The 18,097-nt window shown below is 51.8% G+C and overlaps 2 protein-coding genes across 5 annotated transcripts in view; both read right to left on the reverse strand.

Moving 5' to 3' along the window:
* The window catches only part of SMURF1 (SMAD specific E3 ubiquitin protein ligase 1), a 46,975-nt gene extending 39,631 nt beyond the window's left edge, over positions 1-7,344 (reverse strand). For all 4 annotated transcript variants that reach the window (XM_065684594.1, XM_065684593.1, XM_065684592.1 and 1 more), the window contains exon 1: positions 7,122-7,344. In XM_065684594.1, the coding sequence (XP_065540666.1) occupies positions 7,122-7,176 (55 nt within the window). In that variant the 5' untranslated portion in view covers positions 7,177-7,344. The remainder of the gene's footprint in view (positions 1-7,121) is intronic.
* Positions 7,345-10,250: 2,906 nt separating this feature from the next.
* Positions 10,251-17,597, reverse strand: KPNA7 (karyopherin subunit alpha 7). Its single transcript, XM_065686545.1, has 10 exons — positions 17,495-17,597; positions 16,752-16,898; positions 16,151-16,236; positions 14,817-15,085; positions 14,282-14,364; positions 13,401-13,664; positions 12,851-13,084; positions 12,348-12,530; positions 11,549-11,698; positions 10,251-10,457 (listed from the first exon to the last, which is right to left on the reverse strand). Exons 1-10 carry the CDS (start codon positions 17,558-17,560, stop codon positions 10,440-10,442), a joined length of 1,500 nt encoding a protein of 499 aa, XP_065542617.1. The 5' UTR covers positions 17,561-17,597; the 3' UTR covers positions 10,251-10,439.
* Positions 17,598-18,097: the final 500 nt, after the last annotated feature.

Raw genomic sequence — 18,097 nt, forward strand, 5'->3', positions numbered from 1 at the left:
GTGGAGAGATTCTCTCTAAACCAGCATGCGTGCGTATTCTGCCAACTCACCCAGAGCATCGTCAAACGTATCCTCCGCCTCCTGTACCCTCAAATATTCCCAGTGTAGCTGCCAGTTTGTAAGGGAATAGTTGTAGGAAATACAACATTTCTGTTACATCCTCCCGTTGAGTTTTAAGACTTTCACAAAGAAAGACTGAGATGGAAAACCCAGGAAAAAAGATCCCCAGGGATCCCCTTGCAGGAATAACTGAATTTCCCTTCAAAGAGGTGTGAAACAAAGTTTAAAACCATGTAACCAGCATCTGAACCTGTTACGGAGCTACTGGCTCTCCTTTGGCAAATATATGTGCAGGTTTCTTCTTCTACTACATTAATACTTAAATCAATCTATTGTAAATGGATATATACTGATAAACAAGCTCTAGTAAAGCTTGCTGCATTGGTTTAAGAAATCACAGCTCTCTCTCTCCTGTTTGTCCTCTCCCAAAATCAACTCCCAACAGAAAGCAACACAACAGATAACGTAAGAGATAACAGCTTGAGTTACTGCAGCAGTATCTGCAGGAACTCAGCTGTAAGCACCTGAAACATCACAGTCAGATGCAGTGCGGCTTCCTCACCACCAGCCATAATACAAGCACGGTCAACTACCTGTATGCTTAACTTCAGGCTTTCCAATATACATCCTAAAGAAGGTGAGATGATATCAAAGTGAATAAAGCTGCAAGTTTATCAACTGCAGTGGTGTCCTCACTGTCAAAAGAGGAGTCATATATATGAGAACTGTATGTGAGACCTCAACACAGCCATACCCTAAAACCTGAGCAGATCACAACAGGAGGAACAACGTGGTGGTTGTCAACAAGCACCTCCAGACTCAAGATCTCACTGACCACAACGTAACAAAAAAGATTTAATTCCTAGTTTAGGGGAAAAAATGGCCGGTGGAACTGCCCCTTTCAGCCCCCTCTTTTTGCTGTTCTCTCCACTCAAGTCTTAAAGGAGTTTCTCTGCTGTGTACACACCTAAACTTCACAAGTACTACACTGACCGATCAAACTGCGTCTGTTCCAAACCACTGCCCTATCACACTACCTCAATCAACGTGGCCCAAACCAGCCGGGCAGCCGAGCAAGTATTTAATGCTGGAACCATAAATAGCAGCAAGTAATCCAACCAGATTAATCCCACTTTAAGTGTGTCAACCGGGCTTGCTTGGAGCTGGGCAGCAATCCAGGTAAACCTCCAACACACAGAGGCATGGGTGGTATTTCCATGCAGCAATTCTTCATGTATCGACCCACCAAGCACACCTCCAGCCAGCTACAGACACAACCAAGGGGCCTCTCATTCATCTTTACTTCCAGTTGCAGCTTTAAAAGCTTCCCAGTTGCTGTCAGGAAGAGGCCAGCTACCTGGCACACTTAACATCATGTGTAGAATCCACTTCCTCGCTGTGGAACTGGAAACACAAAGTACGATGCTACAAAATGTGATACAGCCATTGAAGGAAATGAAAACTGGTCTTGGACGGGTGGGTCGTATGGAATGAAAAAAGAAGAAATCATTAAATAACTGCACAGCCACATCCCAAACAGCATTTCTTTCTATGAAGACATTCAGTTTGAGAAAAGAAAGTTTCAAGTTGGGAATAAAGCAGTTATTGTTTCTCCTTTCCCTGCCTGAGGGGGATATTCAAACAAACTCCTTTTGGAGATTTAATTTACTTCCACCAGGACAATGGTGCTGGCACAGTCCTGACTTACTGGGAGAAACAAAAAAGGAGCCTCACTACCCATAGCCTGCCCAGAGGAAAAGGCTGCTCTTTGGATTCCCATCCGAAGATGCCAGCTGGCCGGCTGCAAAGGCTGCGCTCGAACTTCCCCCCCAGGAAAGCAGGATGATTTGGTTTGTTCAAGTCCTTATAGTTATATGCCCCAAGCCTCTTCACCATCCCTATCCAAGGGGCTTGAGCAGTCCCAGACATACCTTCACCAAACACTACTACTTCATAACACAAATGGGGAAGAGAAGCGGGGAGAGATTCAGCGCCTCGCTCAGCGTCGCACAGGGAATCTGTGGTGAAGTTCCAGCCCGGCACTCCAAACACCAGGCAACCCGCTCCCAGAAGATGTGGAGCAGAGAAAACCCTTACAAGAAGACAATAACAAGACACAGATTTCGCCATGCTCCCAGATTACCACGCAAAATATATTTGGAGCAACTTACTGCCGCTTCCCACCGTGTTCCCCATTGCGTGAAACCGGCTCAGTATTAAGTTCCAAATGCCAAGGCTGAGCTGAGCAGCCGCTGTTTGTCCTGCACCAGTGCTCTTAGGCTGTAACCCACAGCCCTTCTAATGTACAACCATAAAGCTGCAGACAGCCTATGAAGGATTTACAATGCCTGATATTGAGATCTCTACACAGATCTTCATTGTTTCTGAACACTGGACATAAAACTGTCCAGGTCACCAGTATTAGTATTGCTATTGATCACTGAGTTAACTCTGCTGCAATGATTAATGCATTAGTCAGGAAAGGCAAGCAAAACATACTGATGTTTGTGACACATTTTAACCTGTGCTTTTGTAACAATCCTATGTGAACTCTGCTTTTAAGGTAATGTCATACTCTGTTTTCTAGCTGAAGTAACTGTTTTCTTTGGTGTATTCCTTAAATTGCAAATGCACATCTGCAAAAGCACCCAAAGCCACCCATTTACCAGCTACCAACTGGTCAGGTTTGTGGATGGGACTTCCCTAACCTGTGCAGAATACAGTGAACTGAAAGTGCTGTTCTGGATACTCACCTGCATCACCTCTTTCCCTTGCTTTACCACTGCTGAGCACCTTCCCTACAGGAATCAAATCTGTCACCTACAGATCTGGTTCTTTCCCTCAGCGCACAGAAACCGCCTGCTTCCTTCTCATCCTCCTCCCTGATGCTTCCTACACCGCGCTCTCCTCACACATGGAAGGGCTCTTGCCCATACCCTCCTTCCAAAATCCCAACAGGTCTGCCAAGGATGAATGCCTTTTACATTCTTGAGTACTCTGAACCGCAGCTTAGTGAGGTGCTTGGAGACACTTGTATTCTCCTGTTGTATCAACTCTGGCTTTTCCGTAAAAGAAACTGGTTTTTCCATCTGACCTCATACACGAGATCCTCCCTGCCTCCATTTATGGAGTGATCCATAGAGGTTAAAGCAATGCCTTTTCCTTCCAAATCTCTTAGTTTCACAATGGCACCAGAAGCCAGCCAGCTTTTACCACCTCAGCAGAGACCCTGCTGAAATAGCCAAGGATGAAGCCACAACACAACTTGTAGCTTTTTGGGTAGAAAAGTTCCATCTTTAGTCCACTCCTTCACAGTCTCTTCCCAATTCCATCTGCAACCTTGACCTTCAAGCTACATGGAACGGGAACATCTCTACTAGCCAGCACAATGAGACTGCAGGTTTCAGAAGCACTCCAGGGTGATATAACAGCATGAGCAAGACGCGTGTAAGCCTCGGAGATGATGAACCCTTTGGAAGTTCCCCAGGGAGCAGCGACTGCAGCAGCAAACAAAGGCTTCAGAGAAGCACATCAGTGCAAAGGGACACGTGCTCCACAAAGGTCCCCTGGCCTGTGGATCATGTTCCTCCTTGATGCAGGGGATCCTGAGCACACACGGTCACAATATCACTGCATTATTTCCATCTCTGTTTGGGTAATTCCACCACTGCTGCACTACCCTGAGGGCAGCACAAAGAAACCACAGACTTAATGATAAGTTTTACCTTACTTTGCCTAGAACTGCTCCAAGCAGCAAGAGACATGGCCAGGGATCTCTCTAGTTCCTCCATCACCAGCAGTGGTGAAAGCTTCAATGGGAATAAGAGGAACAGGAGAAATGGAGATAGGATGAGAGATCAGCATGGTTGAGAGCCACATGACAAAGTCATTCCATCCCTGGTGGTGTTCAAGGCCAGGTTGGACAGAGCCTTGGGTGCCATGGTTTAGTGTGAGGAGTCCCTGCCCATGGCAGGGGTTGGAACTGGATGATTTAAGGTCCTTTCCAACCCAAACCATTCTATGATTCTATGATTTTAAGCTGCCATCCAACTTCCTTTCTGAGGTTGGGGTTTTTTTAGTGTTACTGAAGAGGATGCATCATTTGCCATTTTGTTTCATTACCATTTCTATCAGGATAGGACTGACACCGCTCTGTATAAGCTGGAAGAGAATATCCCACAATCATCAGAGCATCCAAAGCTTTTAGACATATCCACATAAATAATCCCAACATGCTGCTAATACAAATACATGAGGAAAACACAATTATGCCTTTACAAAAAAAGCAAGAGAGATTCTACCACTGTTCCCTTCCCATTTGCGAAATAAATGGGATCTTCAGCCTAAAGAGGTATCTGTACCGCTATTTTCAGCAGGGCAAAACATAAATGGTTTCTAATCACAGGACACACAATGCAGGCAGTAACTCATAACAAAAGAGCTCCTTCTGTCTTGACTGAAATCTGCTCCAACCTCCCAACAGCAAAACAGATGAGAAAACAAAAGGCACGCTTAGCTAGAGCTCTTTGAAACAGGTAAGTCAGCACACTGGTCTCCAGCGAAGCCAAGAACACGGCGTTGCCTAACGATTCGGAAGCGAAACCTCTCCCAAAGCAATTTATTTTTTGATTAAATACAGCAATTTCTGTCCCACCACCCATTCCCGCCCGTAAAAAATGTGTCGGAGCAAGCAGATTGCTTCAATACAGCTCAAAAAGTGGAGTAAGGAGAAAAATCATCCGCAAAGTTGCTCAATAAAGTGAAACTTCAGCCTCTTCCAGACAACATTCTCGAGTGCATGCTAAAAGCAACAAAGCATTTGGATGCAGCATTCAGCCTCTCCAACGAAACCCAACAGCTTCTCTCTGTTATTTAAATGCTATCCTCCAGCTCAGAACCGAGACCACGGCCTCAGTTACTTCCCTCACATTTTTACTGACTGACTTGCATAGGAATAAGCCACATGAACGACTGAGCTGACATTTCAGACCCAGCACCACAAAACTCGTTTCACATCAAGCATCATCCGTACAACCTAACAGTATTTTCATCAGCCTTCTCATGGCCAAGAAAAGGATTTTCAGCTTTACATGATCCTCCCCAACCCTGGTCTTCCACAGCACAGAATCAAATGAAGGATTAAAAGCAAACCAGGATCTTTTTGGGGAAGAGCTGCCTCTGACTGATTGCCTTCCATGCCAGAAGCAAGTTAACCTGTAACCGAAGTTTAACTAACGCTGTTTTCGCATTATTTGGCCCTGTTTTATGCAGAAACAGCTCTATGTGATCAATGGCAGTGACCCGGGGTAGCAGCGTGGCTCCTGCAGCCCAAGCCATCTCCACCATCCACTTGTTGCCTTTGACAGACTGGATTGCACCTTGTTTATTAATAATTCATATCGCAGCCTCGAGCAGAAACTGGGTCTCTCCCCATTAAAACAGCAGCCTCGGCATCGACCGGAGCAGCTTCTAGGAGGCTGAATCCGCATCCTTCAGGGTGCAACGCAAACGGGTTTATCCATAGGTGCACTCTCACTGAGGCCTCGTCGCACACACTATGGTTGGCGTCACCTCTCGCTCGGGGAAGGGACTTTGGAAGTTGAAGGCAGGATTTGCCTTCAACGTGTGAGGAAGGAGGAAGAAGAGCTAAAAAAGCACCAAAAGAGAAGCTAAAAGCAAGTAAACGCACGTTGTCTCATTAGCAACCGAGTTCTCCTCCTCTGCACATGGGAAGTGGGGGGGAGTTTATTAACTACAGCGAAGCAAGAGGAATGATGAAAGGCTCTGGTGAAAGCCAGGCTGGCAGAGAGGTGGCCCTGAGGATCCTCCTGGGGAAAGGGCAGAGGAGAGGCCAGGAAAGGGCAAGGGTGGTCTGGGTTGCTGGAATAGGGGGGGGACATAAGGTTTTCCTACAGGGAAGGTGCAGAACAGACCCCAGGCAGGAGCAAGGTGCTGAATAGGGGAGAGATAACGTTCCCTGCCATGGGAGGTGCAGAGGAGACCCCAGGAAGGGGCAGGGTGGTCTGCCTTGCTGCAACAGGGGGAACACAAGGTTTCTCACATAGAAGGAGCAGAGGAAACCCCAGGAAGCAGTAACGTGTTGGAAAGGGGGGAGGGACAAGGAATCCCCCCAAAGGAAGGTGCGGAAAAGACCCCAGGAAGGAGCAAAGTGCCTGGAACAGGCAGGACAGAAGGTTTCCCCATAGGGATGGTGCAGAAGGAACCCCAGGAAGGAGCAAAGTGCTCTGCCTTGCTGGAATAAGGGGCACACAATGAACCCCCCCACATGGAAGGTACAGAGGAGACCCCAGGGAGGAGTAATGTGCTCTGCCTTGCTGGAATGGGGGGGGGCACACGGAATCCCCATAGGGATGGTGCAGAAGAGACCCCAGGAAGGGGCACGTTGTTCTGCCTTGCAGGAACAGAGCAGACACAAGGTTTCCCCATCAGGATGGTGCAAAAGAGACTCCAGGAAGGACCAAAGTGCTTTGGCTTGCTGGAAGAGGGGGGGCACACACGGTTCTCCCACATGGAAGGTGCAGAGGAGACACCAGGAAGGAGCAGGGTGCTCCGGGTTGCTGGAATAGGGGGGGACACACGGAATCTCCCCCCAAAAAGAAGGTACAAAAACTCCCCAGAAAGGAGTTATGTGCTCTGCCTCGCTGGAATCGGGGGGGGACATAAGGAAGGTGCAGAAAAGACCTCAAGAAGGAGCAGAAAAGACCTCAGGAAGGAGCAGGGTGCTCTGGCTTGCTAGAATGGAGGGGGGGGGACAAAAGGAATCCCCACATGGAAGGTGCAAAGGAGACCCCAGGGAGGAACAAGGCGCTCTGCCTTGCTGGAATAGGGGGGGGCACAATGAACCCCCCTACATTGAAGGTGCAAAGGAGACCCCATAAAGGAGCAGGGTGCTGTGGCCTGGGGGAAGGAGAGGGTAAGACAAGCGGGTTGACACCTCCCCTCACGCCGCTGCCCCACTCTCCTTGGGCCCGGTTTCCCCTCCCTTCACGCCGACAGGCCTCCGGGCCCCACACACACAGCCACCATCGCCGCCCCGTTACCTGTGAGGCGGATCTTGATGCTGGAACCGTTCCGGCGGGTCCCGGGATTCGACATGGCGCTGGGAAGAGGAAGAAGAAGGAAGAAGAGGAGGAGGAAGAGGAGAAAGAAACGGGCTCAACCGGTAGCCCCTCGCCCCCCCGCCATGCGGGGCCCGGCCGCTCCCCTCAGACACCGCCGCCGCTGCCACCGCCCGGCCCGGGGAGCGCGCTGGGCACGCCCCCGCCCCGCGCACGGCGGACGGCGGTGACGTTAACGCGCGGCGCGGAGGAGACGAAGGGAGGCGCCATGTTGGGAAGGGCGATGGAGGGCGCCATGTTGGGAAGGGCGCTGGGGGGCGCCATGTTGGGAAGGGCGAGGTGAGGGGGGTAGGTGTGAGAGGGGATGGCGCCCTCTGGTGGGGGGGAGGTGGGATGGAGGGGTGGGGCATGGGTTGAGATGGGGGGTTAGGGGTGTGTAGGGGTGACATAGCTATGGCATGGAGGGTATATAGGGGTGCGTGGGGGTGACACAGTTATGGCATGGAGGGCGTATGGGGGTGACATGGAAGGTGGCATTAGGGTGACACAGTTATGGCATGGAGGGTATATAGGGGTGCGTGGGGGTGACATGGAAGGTGGGATTGGGGTGACATAGCTATGGCATGGAGGGTGTATTGGGGTGACACAGTTATGGCATGGAGAGTGTATGAGGGTGCATGGGGTTGACATGGAAGGTGGTATTGGGGTGACACAGTTATGGCATGGAGGGTGCATGGGGGTGACATGGAAGGTGGCATTGGGGTGACATAGCTATGGCATGGAGGGTGTATGGGGGTGACATGGAAGGTGGCATTGGGGTGACACAGTTATGGCATGGAGGGTGTATGGGGGTGCATGGGGGTGACATGGAAGGTGGTATTGGGGTGACACAGTTATGGCATCAGGGTGTATGGGGGTGACATGGAAGGTGGCATTGGGGTGACACAGCTATGGCATGGAGAGTGCATTGGGGTGACACAGCTATGGCATGGAGAGTGCATGGGGGTGACATGGAAGGTGGCATTGGGGTGACACAGCTATGGCATGGAGGGTGTCATGGAGCATATGTAGGGGTGCAAGGAAGGTGGCATAGGGGTTCTTGGGGGTGACATGGAAGATGGCATTCAGGGTGACATAGTTATGGCATGGAGGGTATATGGGGGTGCATGGGGGTGAGGTGGAAGGTGGTATTGGGGGTGACATGGCTGTAGGATGGAGCGTGGCATGGAGCATATATAGGGGTGCCTAGGGAGTAATATGGAAGGGAGCATGGGAGATGCATGGAGGGTAAAGGGAGCATTCAGGGTGAACAGCGGTGCCTGGGGGTAACATGCAAGGTAGGAAATGCACCATTGGACATAAAACTGCTTTCAAATAGACCCTGCCTCACCTGCATGCATCAACCGGGACCTGATTTGGGGCACACAGGCCCCCACGGGCCCCAGCAGCACCTTTCCCAGCTCTCCAGCACTGTGGGGACCGAGCAGCCACTGTCGTGCTCCTCTGGGGCCAGGACATGGGATGCTGTCATTAGGAAAGCTCCTTTCCTTGTGCATCTCCAGAGGGAGGTTGTGCTGCTCTGGGGAAGCAGCATCTCCCCTCGCTGGTCCCCATGGATACCCCAGCCCAGCCCATTGGGAGAAGCAGGTGGCTGCAATCCCCAACCACCTCCTCCGCTGCCTTGCCCTGCAGCACAGGACATGAGCCATGCACCAAAGCTCTTATGAAAAGGGGATGTTTTTGTCTCCAGTGCATTCAGGGCTACAGGGATGCTATTTTATTGCAGCTTACGGATATGATGGTGGGAGCAGCTTGGGTCCCAAAGCTCCACACAACATCCGCTATTACAGGCTTATGCCAGCACGCACAAGAAAGCAGGACAAGCATCAAATACCTCTGCCCTTCCTCGTTTTAGCTGGGTTTTAGTCAGCAGAGCATCATCAAACCGCAACTCGGGGTCAGCTCTATCCATTGGAAAAGCCCTATGGGATGCTCCATGCTGGACCATGGTCCAAAGGCAGGGCAGCCACACGGAGCCCAGCTCCGGTCCACATCTCCATTTACGCTGAGGAAGCATCTGCCTCAGATTCCTTTTACTTAGTGAAATCTGACCAGTTCCAGATGCTGCATCAGCCTTGCCAGCAAGGGGAAGATGCTCAGAGGCCCTTTGTGTTAACCAGGGGCACACACAAAGCGTTTCCACAGGCACTGGGTTCAGGTGCGTGTTCAGGCATCACTTCATCGCAGCTTTAAGTGCATCATTTTGGATCCAAGAAGGGGAAAATGAAGCAGGAAGCACTTTGTGATTCATCAGTTCCAGCATTTAAGATGAACTAAGTGATACCCAGCTCTGGCACCCACAGGCAGGGCTGTGCATGCCTTGCAGGGCATGGAACACAACCAGGCTTTAACCCTTTTCCCTAGGTGGCCTGGAGGAGACACAGGGCACCAGAGCTTGCTGCAAGCTGGCCCCAAGAGCCACACCAACTCCATCCTCACCTCCTGCTCAGCCCGCAGCCAGAGACCAAACGGAGGTCTCCTCTCCGCAAGGACCAGCGACCTGCAATGGAAACCTGCAATGCGAGTCCTCAACATTAAAGGGCAGCTCCAGGCAGAGCCAGATTATTGGGCTCCAGGCTAGTGGATAGCATCTGGGAAGCTGAAGTGGGAGGAGAACTGCTCCTGCTGCAAGAGCCACCTCCGATGCGGGCTTCTTGCCCAAGCACTTGTACAGCATCCAGCCCCCAATCCTTTATGGAGGCTGGAGCAGCACACAGGGGTGACCATAGCCCACCTGCTCCTGCCCAATTTCCTCCTCTGCTATAAGCATCCCCTCTCCCATGGAGGTGGTTTCACCTGCAGAAGGGCAAAACCCCCTCTGGAACAGGTTTTCAAAGCAGCTTCAGCCACACCAAGTCAAGCCGAGAAGATCCCAGCTGGAGATGCTGGTATCCCTCTGCTCTCCAAGCAGCTTAATGCAGCTTCTGGCTGCACCTACCCCCCAGAAAACATGCCCAGGAGCTCCAATAGATTAAGACACTATGGAAAGAGCCTACACAGCTTGCAACAGCGACTTGAGAACAAAACCAAAACCGACTCAAAGGCAAGAAGTACAAAGCCAGAAGTGCAATTTATTGATGAGTCGCACAGTAGACTCAGCATCTTTGCTCCTCTCAGGTTCCATGCCCACCACCTCCACCCACCAGCGCAGAGCCACGTAGTGCTTCATCTTCAGAAGGTAAAGTCCTGCTTCTCTGCTGAGGGATCATACAGTCCACCTTGGACTATGAGAGTCCAGACTCACAGGTCTGAATCCACCTAGGAGGAAGTCGATTGCCATCAGTTAAAGGCTCTGCATCTTAAACCCAAGCTTTTTACACCAGAGCTTGCCTGAACCTTCCTGCAGCAGGTTCCTTGCTTTAGGAAATATCCTGCTGCTCTAACAAGCTGTGGAGATCAGCTGGACTCCAGCAGGACCCTTGGAGGCCAGACCCAGTCCTCCTGTTCGTTACAGCACACTGAAGCTGCAGTGTCCCTGCCTCTCACACAGAAAGCAGCCAAGTCTGTAGGCTCAAAGGCAAAGAGCGGCTGGAGTGGCAGAACTCACTCTGGTTAAATAGCCTGCTTGGAACAGCAAGGGGCCAGGAGTGCTTTGGAGATGTTCCCCTGGCATCCAGCCCCTCAGGCAGGTGCTGTGTGTGTAGGGGAGCTTCCTCCACACCCTCTCACAGGGACATCCCATAAACCCTATTCTGGGCGAGGGGCTAGAACAGACACTGGATGATCTTAAGGTCCTGTCCAACCTTAACTACTCTATGACTCTACTTGCTGCCTGCTGCTGCAGTTCATACCCAGACCAAGCCTTAGCTCCAAGATGCGCCAGAGTACTAAGCCTCTTCCCTGATGTTTCCCCATCTGCAAGACGAAGGCTAGGACCACACACAGCATCTGTGACAGTCATGGGACTCCTGCAACTGCTCCATGGTGTCCTGTTCCCTTTTTCCATAAGCCTGTCTGCATGGGAAGGGTCAAGTAATTCAAATGCAACCCGAGCATGGTTATCTGAGTAGGAGGCTTCCATTCATAGTGACAAGCTAGCTCAGCTCTGAAGGAGGAAGCTTCTCCACATTTGGTATTCACATCAGCAACTGCAATAGCTCCAGCTGATGTCAGTTTGGATTCCAGCAGCAAGATACTATCAAGGTACCCGTATCTGCTGTGCAGCTCCTCAGCTGACAACTCTGAGCTTTCAGAGCCCTTTAAAAGCAACAGGGACAAGCTGCAGGGACTACTCCAGTCACGCAGAGGTCCCTTCCAAGAACTTATTTCAGCATCCTTAAAGCCTGTGCTTCATTTCAGTGTACAACAGCTTCCTGTTTCCAGGTGAGAGACAGCAAGAGCTCACATACCTCCCCAGAGAAGTACTTCTCTATGATGTTCAGTGCGACCTGGCAGACCATTTTGTTGTCATGGATCTGCAAGGCTTCCAGTTTCTCTAGACCATCAAGCTTCTCCACCAGCAGACACAACCTCTCTGTCTCTCCCAGCTTCTCAGCTGCCTGCAACATCAGATAAGACAAGCAGGGAAATACAACCTTACCTCAGTATCAGGGTTGAGATGGTCTTTACTGTAAGAGAAGTCAAAGGGAAACAGTCCCTACCTGATCTCAGGGATGCTACCACTGCAACACCAGTCCCTGCTGGGATTACTGCACTGTGGTTAGCCAGACCCTACCCAGTCCCTCAAATCCACACATGGAGAGGCAGCAGATGTGACCTGCCACCCACTACTTCATTTGCAGAAGTCACTTCCCTGGCTTAAATGTGTTACAAGAAACAGGCTTTCAATGACATAGACATCAGCTGGCAGGGAGCAGAGCTGAAATACCCCCCCAGGACCACTTGATTCCTCTGCAGTTGCATTTCTGCAGGGCCTTCATCTCCATCCAGCTTGGGGATTAACACAGAATCTCTCTTCCTTTCGAGAAGGAGACACTAAAGTCATAGAAGTGAAGAGGAACACTTCGGGAACTGCATCTTCTCAAGGTCTTTAGACAACCCAAGAGTGTGCAAGAACACATTGGACAACTTGAAGTCTACCTCTTACTCATGCAAGAGCAGCAGCTGCTGTTTAACCACACAACATGAGCATCCAGCTCACACCTCGCTGCTCTTTTGGAGAAGGAATGCAAGAGATGGGAATCTTACCAGGAAGAGATTTGAAATGGTATCCAGGATAACCAGGATGGTTTTGCTGTCCTTGGCCAAGAGCAGGTTGAGCAGAGGTTTGAGGACCCCAGACTGGACGAGCTCCACTATCTGCTCCACGGTTCCTCCTGTTGCGAGGTTGGCCACTGCCCACACGGCTTCCTTCTGAGCATTGAAGGTCCCCTGGAAGAGCAGCACAGTGAGGATACCCCTGAGCTTAAGCATTGCCCTAAGATCAGTGCAAGGTGAGGAAACCCATTTGCCTTCCATTCAGCTTGGACTGATCCACCTTCCCCAGCTCCTTGAGCAGTGGGGGAACACTTGGCAGAGCAGCCGAAGGGCAGCTCTGATCTATACTTTCACACATGTGGACAAGTCCAAGTGCCCAAGCTCTTCCCAGGATCTCCACAGCTTTGAAAGACATGCTTGGGTACAGGAACAAGTGCTCCACAAGTGAGGCATCACAAACCCCAGCTACACACAGCACTGCGCCCATCCCTTACCTTATCGAGCAGCTCCACCAGAGGAGGCAACAACCCACAGGTGAGGAGCTGCTGGATCTGCCAGCAAGGCCCTGCTGCGATGTTACTGAGCATCCACGCGGCTTCCTTCTGTATGGTTGGCTTTGCATGTTGCAGGAGATGGGGCAGGACAGCCAAGACACCAGCATCGATAGCTGCCTGGGTCTGCTCGTTAGTCCCTGTGACCACATTCCCAACCGTACGGAGAGCTGGAGTCTAGACAGAGATTAAGGGAGATAAGGAGAATCCTTACCTCAAGGGGTACATGCCAGAAAGTCCAGAGAGATTCCTCACTAAGTGCGTGATCCTTCAAATAAGGAGAGCATTGTCCTCCTGGTTTTGCACTAAGCAGCCTTACAGCTTCTATCCAGAAAGCTGGAACAGGGCAGTGGCTTGACAAACAAGCCGTTAATGCAGTGTGATGGCAGCAGACCACACTTGCCACATATAAGCAAGAGGCATGCCTTCTCTCTCTCCTTACGTGTTCCTACATTAAGGGACCAGAGGCTGGAGATTGCCGATTGTTTCCTACCGAAACGATCAGCTCTGGGCTGGCCATGAGTTCCACCAGCCTTGGGAGGATCCCTGTATCCACCACAACTTGGATGCGGTCATTGGAGCCATCGGTCAGAAAGGAAGTGGCCCAGCAGGAGTCGGAGATGATTTCATTGTCCTCGTGTTCCAGGAGGTAGATGAGGGCTGGCAGCAGCTTCTGCACTGCATCCAGCGGGGGATAGGGGTTCTTGTGCCTACAGAAGTTTGACAGCGTCCACGTGATGTTCCTCAGGAACCAAACCTGAAACACAGAGGTGCAAGACCCCGGTTGCGGTAACAAGTGAGGAAGAGGTAGCACCATGCTGCTGGTCCCTGCCCCTCAGAGATGTTCTCCAGGAGCCAGAAGCAGCCTCCTTAAAGGCTGAGGCTCATTTGAAGAAGGGGTGTAAAACAGGTGACTAAAGACACTGGATTTACCTTCTCCTTCCCCAGTATGAAGTTCCAGTAACTTCAGCTCTGGCTTTGTGACAAGCTACTACTACAAAGGTGCCAAACAACTTATTTGCTGGGTCCTTGGACAAATTACAGGATATTCTTCAGATACAATCAGGAATTCACTGTTTGATATTAGCACCAATAAGTATTAGCAGCTCATTGTTCTAGAGAGGGACACCTCAAGGGTTTGATGAAGTTCATCCCAACAAGGATGCTCCAGGAGAGCAGTGGGGCTATGTTCAAAGCATTGAAGCTATAACAGTGTGCGCCTATAGCTTGTATATAGCTGAGAAGTGGGGTCATCAACAACAGTTTGGGACAGGGGGTGTCATCCCATCATACAAACAGCTTGTCGTTTACGAGGCACCACCACCATTCACCCATTCCCCAAGTGACTGAGAGCTGTTAGGTCAGGTTATTTACTGGGGTTGCAGGAGACACCAGAGCCAGCAAGGGAGGAAGCGCGTTGCAGTTGATAAGAGCATCTCTGTACAGAGGACCATCACCTGTGCAGATGAAAAAGTGTTGTTTACTGCATCTGCCCATGTCAAAAGCCAGTTAACAAACAGCAATGCAGGCACAGGCCAGGGCTGGGTGACCAGGCTCACTCAGCAGCCACACACCATCAAGCCTTTTCAGGTAGAGCCCTCGCAGCTGCTTTGTGGCAGGCTAACCACACAGGACCCATTCTGTTCTCCCTACTGACAACATGAGTGGCTTAGACCAGCTCAACAGAATGGAGTCTTGCACTTGCCTTTGGCCAGAATCCTCTTGCAGACTAACACAGGGTCTCAAAGGCTACCAGGGACTGCAAGGTTTAATAGGGGCAGCAGCTTGGAGACAAAGCTGCAGGAAGACAAGGCTACCTTGAGGAGCACCAATACTTTCAGGTCCGCAGCACTGCCTGGGCAGTGACTCCCTGCGTGCCCGTAACGCAGGCCTGGAGACCTCTCCTTACCTGCAATGTTGCCCAGAGCCCACACAGACTGCTCACTGATGTGCATGTGTGGGGAGGACAGGAGGGAGATGAAGACTGGGAGGGCACCTCCCTCCACCACTGCCTTGGTGTGTTCCGAGGTGCCAGCAGCAATGTTAGTCAGTGCCCAGGCAGCTTCAAACTGCAGGGGAGCGTTGTCAGCATAGGTGAGGAATTCAACCAGCCTGGGGATGATCCCCAGCTCGATGATCTCACTGATAGGGGGGTCCTTCCTCCTCGACAGCAGTCTCCTGCAGGAAAAGGGCATAGCACTGAGAATCCCTGTGTGGTTCCAGGATAGACCAATACCCTGTGGCCAGGACCAAGGTTGTGGCTTGCAAGCGAAGCATCACCTGTAAGAGATGCTAGTTCAGCATCCCATGTCAGCAAACCCTCCAGCAGAGGAGTTGCCATAGAGAGGCTCCTGCAGAAGACACATCTAAGACAACGCTGAAGCAACAGCGGGGTTATTAGAGGAGAGGATACGTGAAGCATTGCAATACTTCAAGTGTACTTTTGGAACCGTGACAACATTATTCCATGCTTCCTGCTGTGCGGGAGTTTAAGACGGGGGAAAAAGCAGCACCTGCTATTTAGAGCCTGCCTTTGCTGCTCCCTGGCTCAGGAACCCTGCATAGGCCAGAGCTCACCCTTAAAATGAGGTTTCCCAAGTGACCCAGCTGCCACTTGCCCCTTTCAGGCTGGACAAGGCAGTCTCTTCCCCAGGTAAGAGCTTGGAAGCAAAGCTGTTTATTTGCTCACCATGAGCAGAACATCCCCACAGCCATTGGGAATAGCACTGGTCCCCTGGGACTAGCACATGGGCTGATTGCTGATGTGGCAGCTCAAGCCAGCACCAGCAGTGATGCAGCCTCTCCTGGACCCTCCAGAGACATCCCTGCTGCCAGCTGGGCAATGCTGGCACCCTGTGATCCTTCCTACCCTCCTGGGTAGGGACAGCCCTGCTCAGCATGGGCCCTTCCAGAGCCAGGCTCCCCAGTCCTTCACCTGCCCAAGCATTTGGCACTTGATTGCTTGTGGGATCCCATGTCATCCTGCAAAGGCACAGGATCCACAGCCAGCCCCTTGCTTGGGTCCAGCCACACAGGTCCTCATCACAAGCACTGCCCAGGAATGTGATGGAGCCAGGCAAGGCACAAAGTGGGCACCAGGCGAGGTTCTTCAGGGCACTTGGGGTTAGCAGGCACCTTGCCCTTTGTCATCTCTTCAAGCAGGAAGAAACGCCTTCTGCAAAGGAACCCGCTGCAGCCCCACCAGCCACCTCCCTCCCAGCACAGGGCAGCCCAGCAGCGTACCTGGTGGCCTGCGTGGCCTGCAGCTGCAGCTCAGCGTCACTCCCATTCACACCTTGAAGGATTTCCTCTAAGGAGAGCAGGATGATCTGTGGCACAGGGATGATTCAGAGTCGGGGAGCAAGCCAGGGCTCCCTCCACTTTAATCTCCAGAGGCAATCGGGTGTCTAGACCCGAGTCAGTCACCACTTCATATCTAAGCAATGTCTACTCTGTATGCAATGCAGTTTCGAGATGAGGCAGAGGAAGAGAATCCACAAAAGCCTTCAAGGCAACTAATGCTTATAATCAAGCGCAGGGAAGGAGTCACTGACACACCGTAACGGGTCTATGGGCTCAGTAATTAGCCCTCAGTGCACAGGGAGCCAGACAGGAGCTCCCCCAGCTCCCAGCGAGCTGCAGCACCAGCCTGTTCTACCTGCCATCAAGGGAAGCCACACAGGACATCATCTCCATGCAAAACAACATGGTTAGGCAGTGTAAAACACTCCCAGCGCAGCATGGGGATCAGGAATGGCACTGGCTATTTAACCCAGATCATCTGGTCCAAGTCTCACAAGCTGCAGCACTGACCCTGCCTGGATGCAGGGCACCCAGCACTCACCTCGTGTCTTTCATCACCTTCTCCTGTAGAGAGATTCCTCTCCATCTCCGTTTCATTCTGTTCAATGTTCCTGCGCTTCAAGATCTGCTCATCCTTCTTGGCCTTCCGCAGCTCAACGATCACCTCCACTCTCTGCCTCCGCAGGGCCTGGAGGGAAGGAGATGGGCATCATCCCACTGGCATCTGCATCACCCAAGGAGCTTATCTCTGCTCAGCTCTGAGCCCCCTTCCTCAAGCTTCCTACACAAGAAGTGCGAAGAACCAGCATCTGCTCTTGGGCAGCTCCCTGCTATGGCCTGGGGGGGTTATAGAGGAGATGGGACCGAGTAAAACCTCTCCCTTAGTGCTTCACAAGGACACGAGCTGCTGGATGAACCAGTGGGTGCGTTTGAAAGTAGATTTGTTGAACCCAAAAGGCAAACCCTCATCTCCTCTAATGGCTTAAAGCAAGCTGACAGACCCTGCGGTCTGACATCCCATACTAGGTAACAGGGATAACTGCTGCAGAGAGCTCAGCAGGCTGGGGCTGAAGCAGCTCCAGAGTCACCCACCCAAAGCTCATGCTCCCCACTCTCCTTGCGGCCCAGCCAGCTCCACACCACATCCCAAAGCTGGCCGAGCATCCCCAAGGCAGAGCCACCACACACAGGTAGCTCTGGGGACAACTGCCCCTCAGAAGCCTTTCCATCACCTCCAGTGGGCTCTGCTGTTGTCCAAAGGGGGTGCTGGAGGTGGGTACTTACAGTGGGGTCCTTGCCTTTGTTCTTGAACTTCCTCAGCCTCTCACTGTGCTTGATCAAAAGCGACATGTTGGCAGGTTGGAGCGGCCAGCCAAAAGCCTCCTTGCGCTGCTGGGGTTCAGGACAGAGCAGGGTCAGGTCACAGCTGCACAGCAGCCTCCACCTCCATGCACAGCGGGGTCCGGGACCCCCATCTCCCACCAACACATCCCCTCCCACCAGCACTGGAGATGCTGGGGGTCTCCTGCACTAAGCTGAGCTCAGAAGGACCCTCACACAGTGCAGCCGAGCTGGACTAAAGGCAAGCACGAGCAACCACGTACACCGGGCTATAGAAACTACAGCTGCTGTAGTCCATGGGGAAACCTCCTCTACCCACCGCTTCCCATGGTTACAGCAACACCACCTCCCTCCTGCCCTGACCCCAGGGCTGGCAGACGCACAGCTCAAGCCTGGCAAAGGCCTTTTGCCTCCACGGACATCTTAAGGTCTGATTTAAGGACAAGCAGCCGTATCCAAGCCTCTTCTCTCACCCCAGAGCCCCCGCCAGGAAAGGCACAAGGTCACGTGCAGTGGCATGAAGTGGCCAAGTGCAAGCAAGCAGAG

The sequence above is a fragment of the Lathamus discolor genome, chromosome 6 (assembly GCF_037157495.1).
Source record: "Lathamus discolor isolate bLatDis1 chromosome 6, bLatDis1.hap1, whole genome shotgun sequence".
In the NCBI taxonomy this organism is placed as follows: domain Eukaryota; kingdom Metazoa; phylum Chordata; class Aves; order Psittaciformes; family Psittacidae; genus Lathamus; species Lathamus discolor.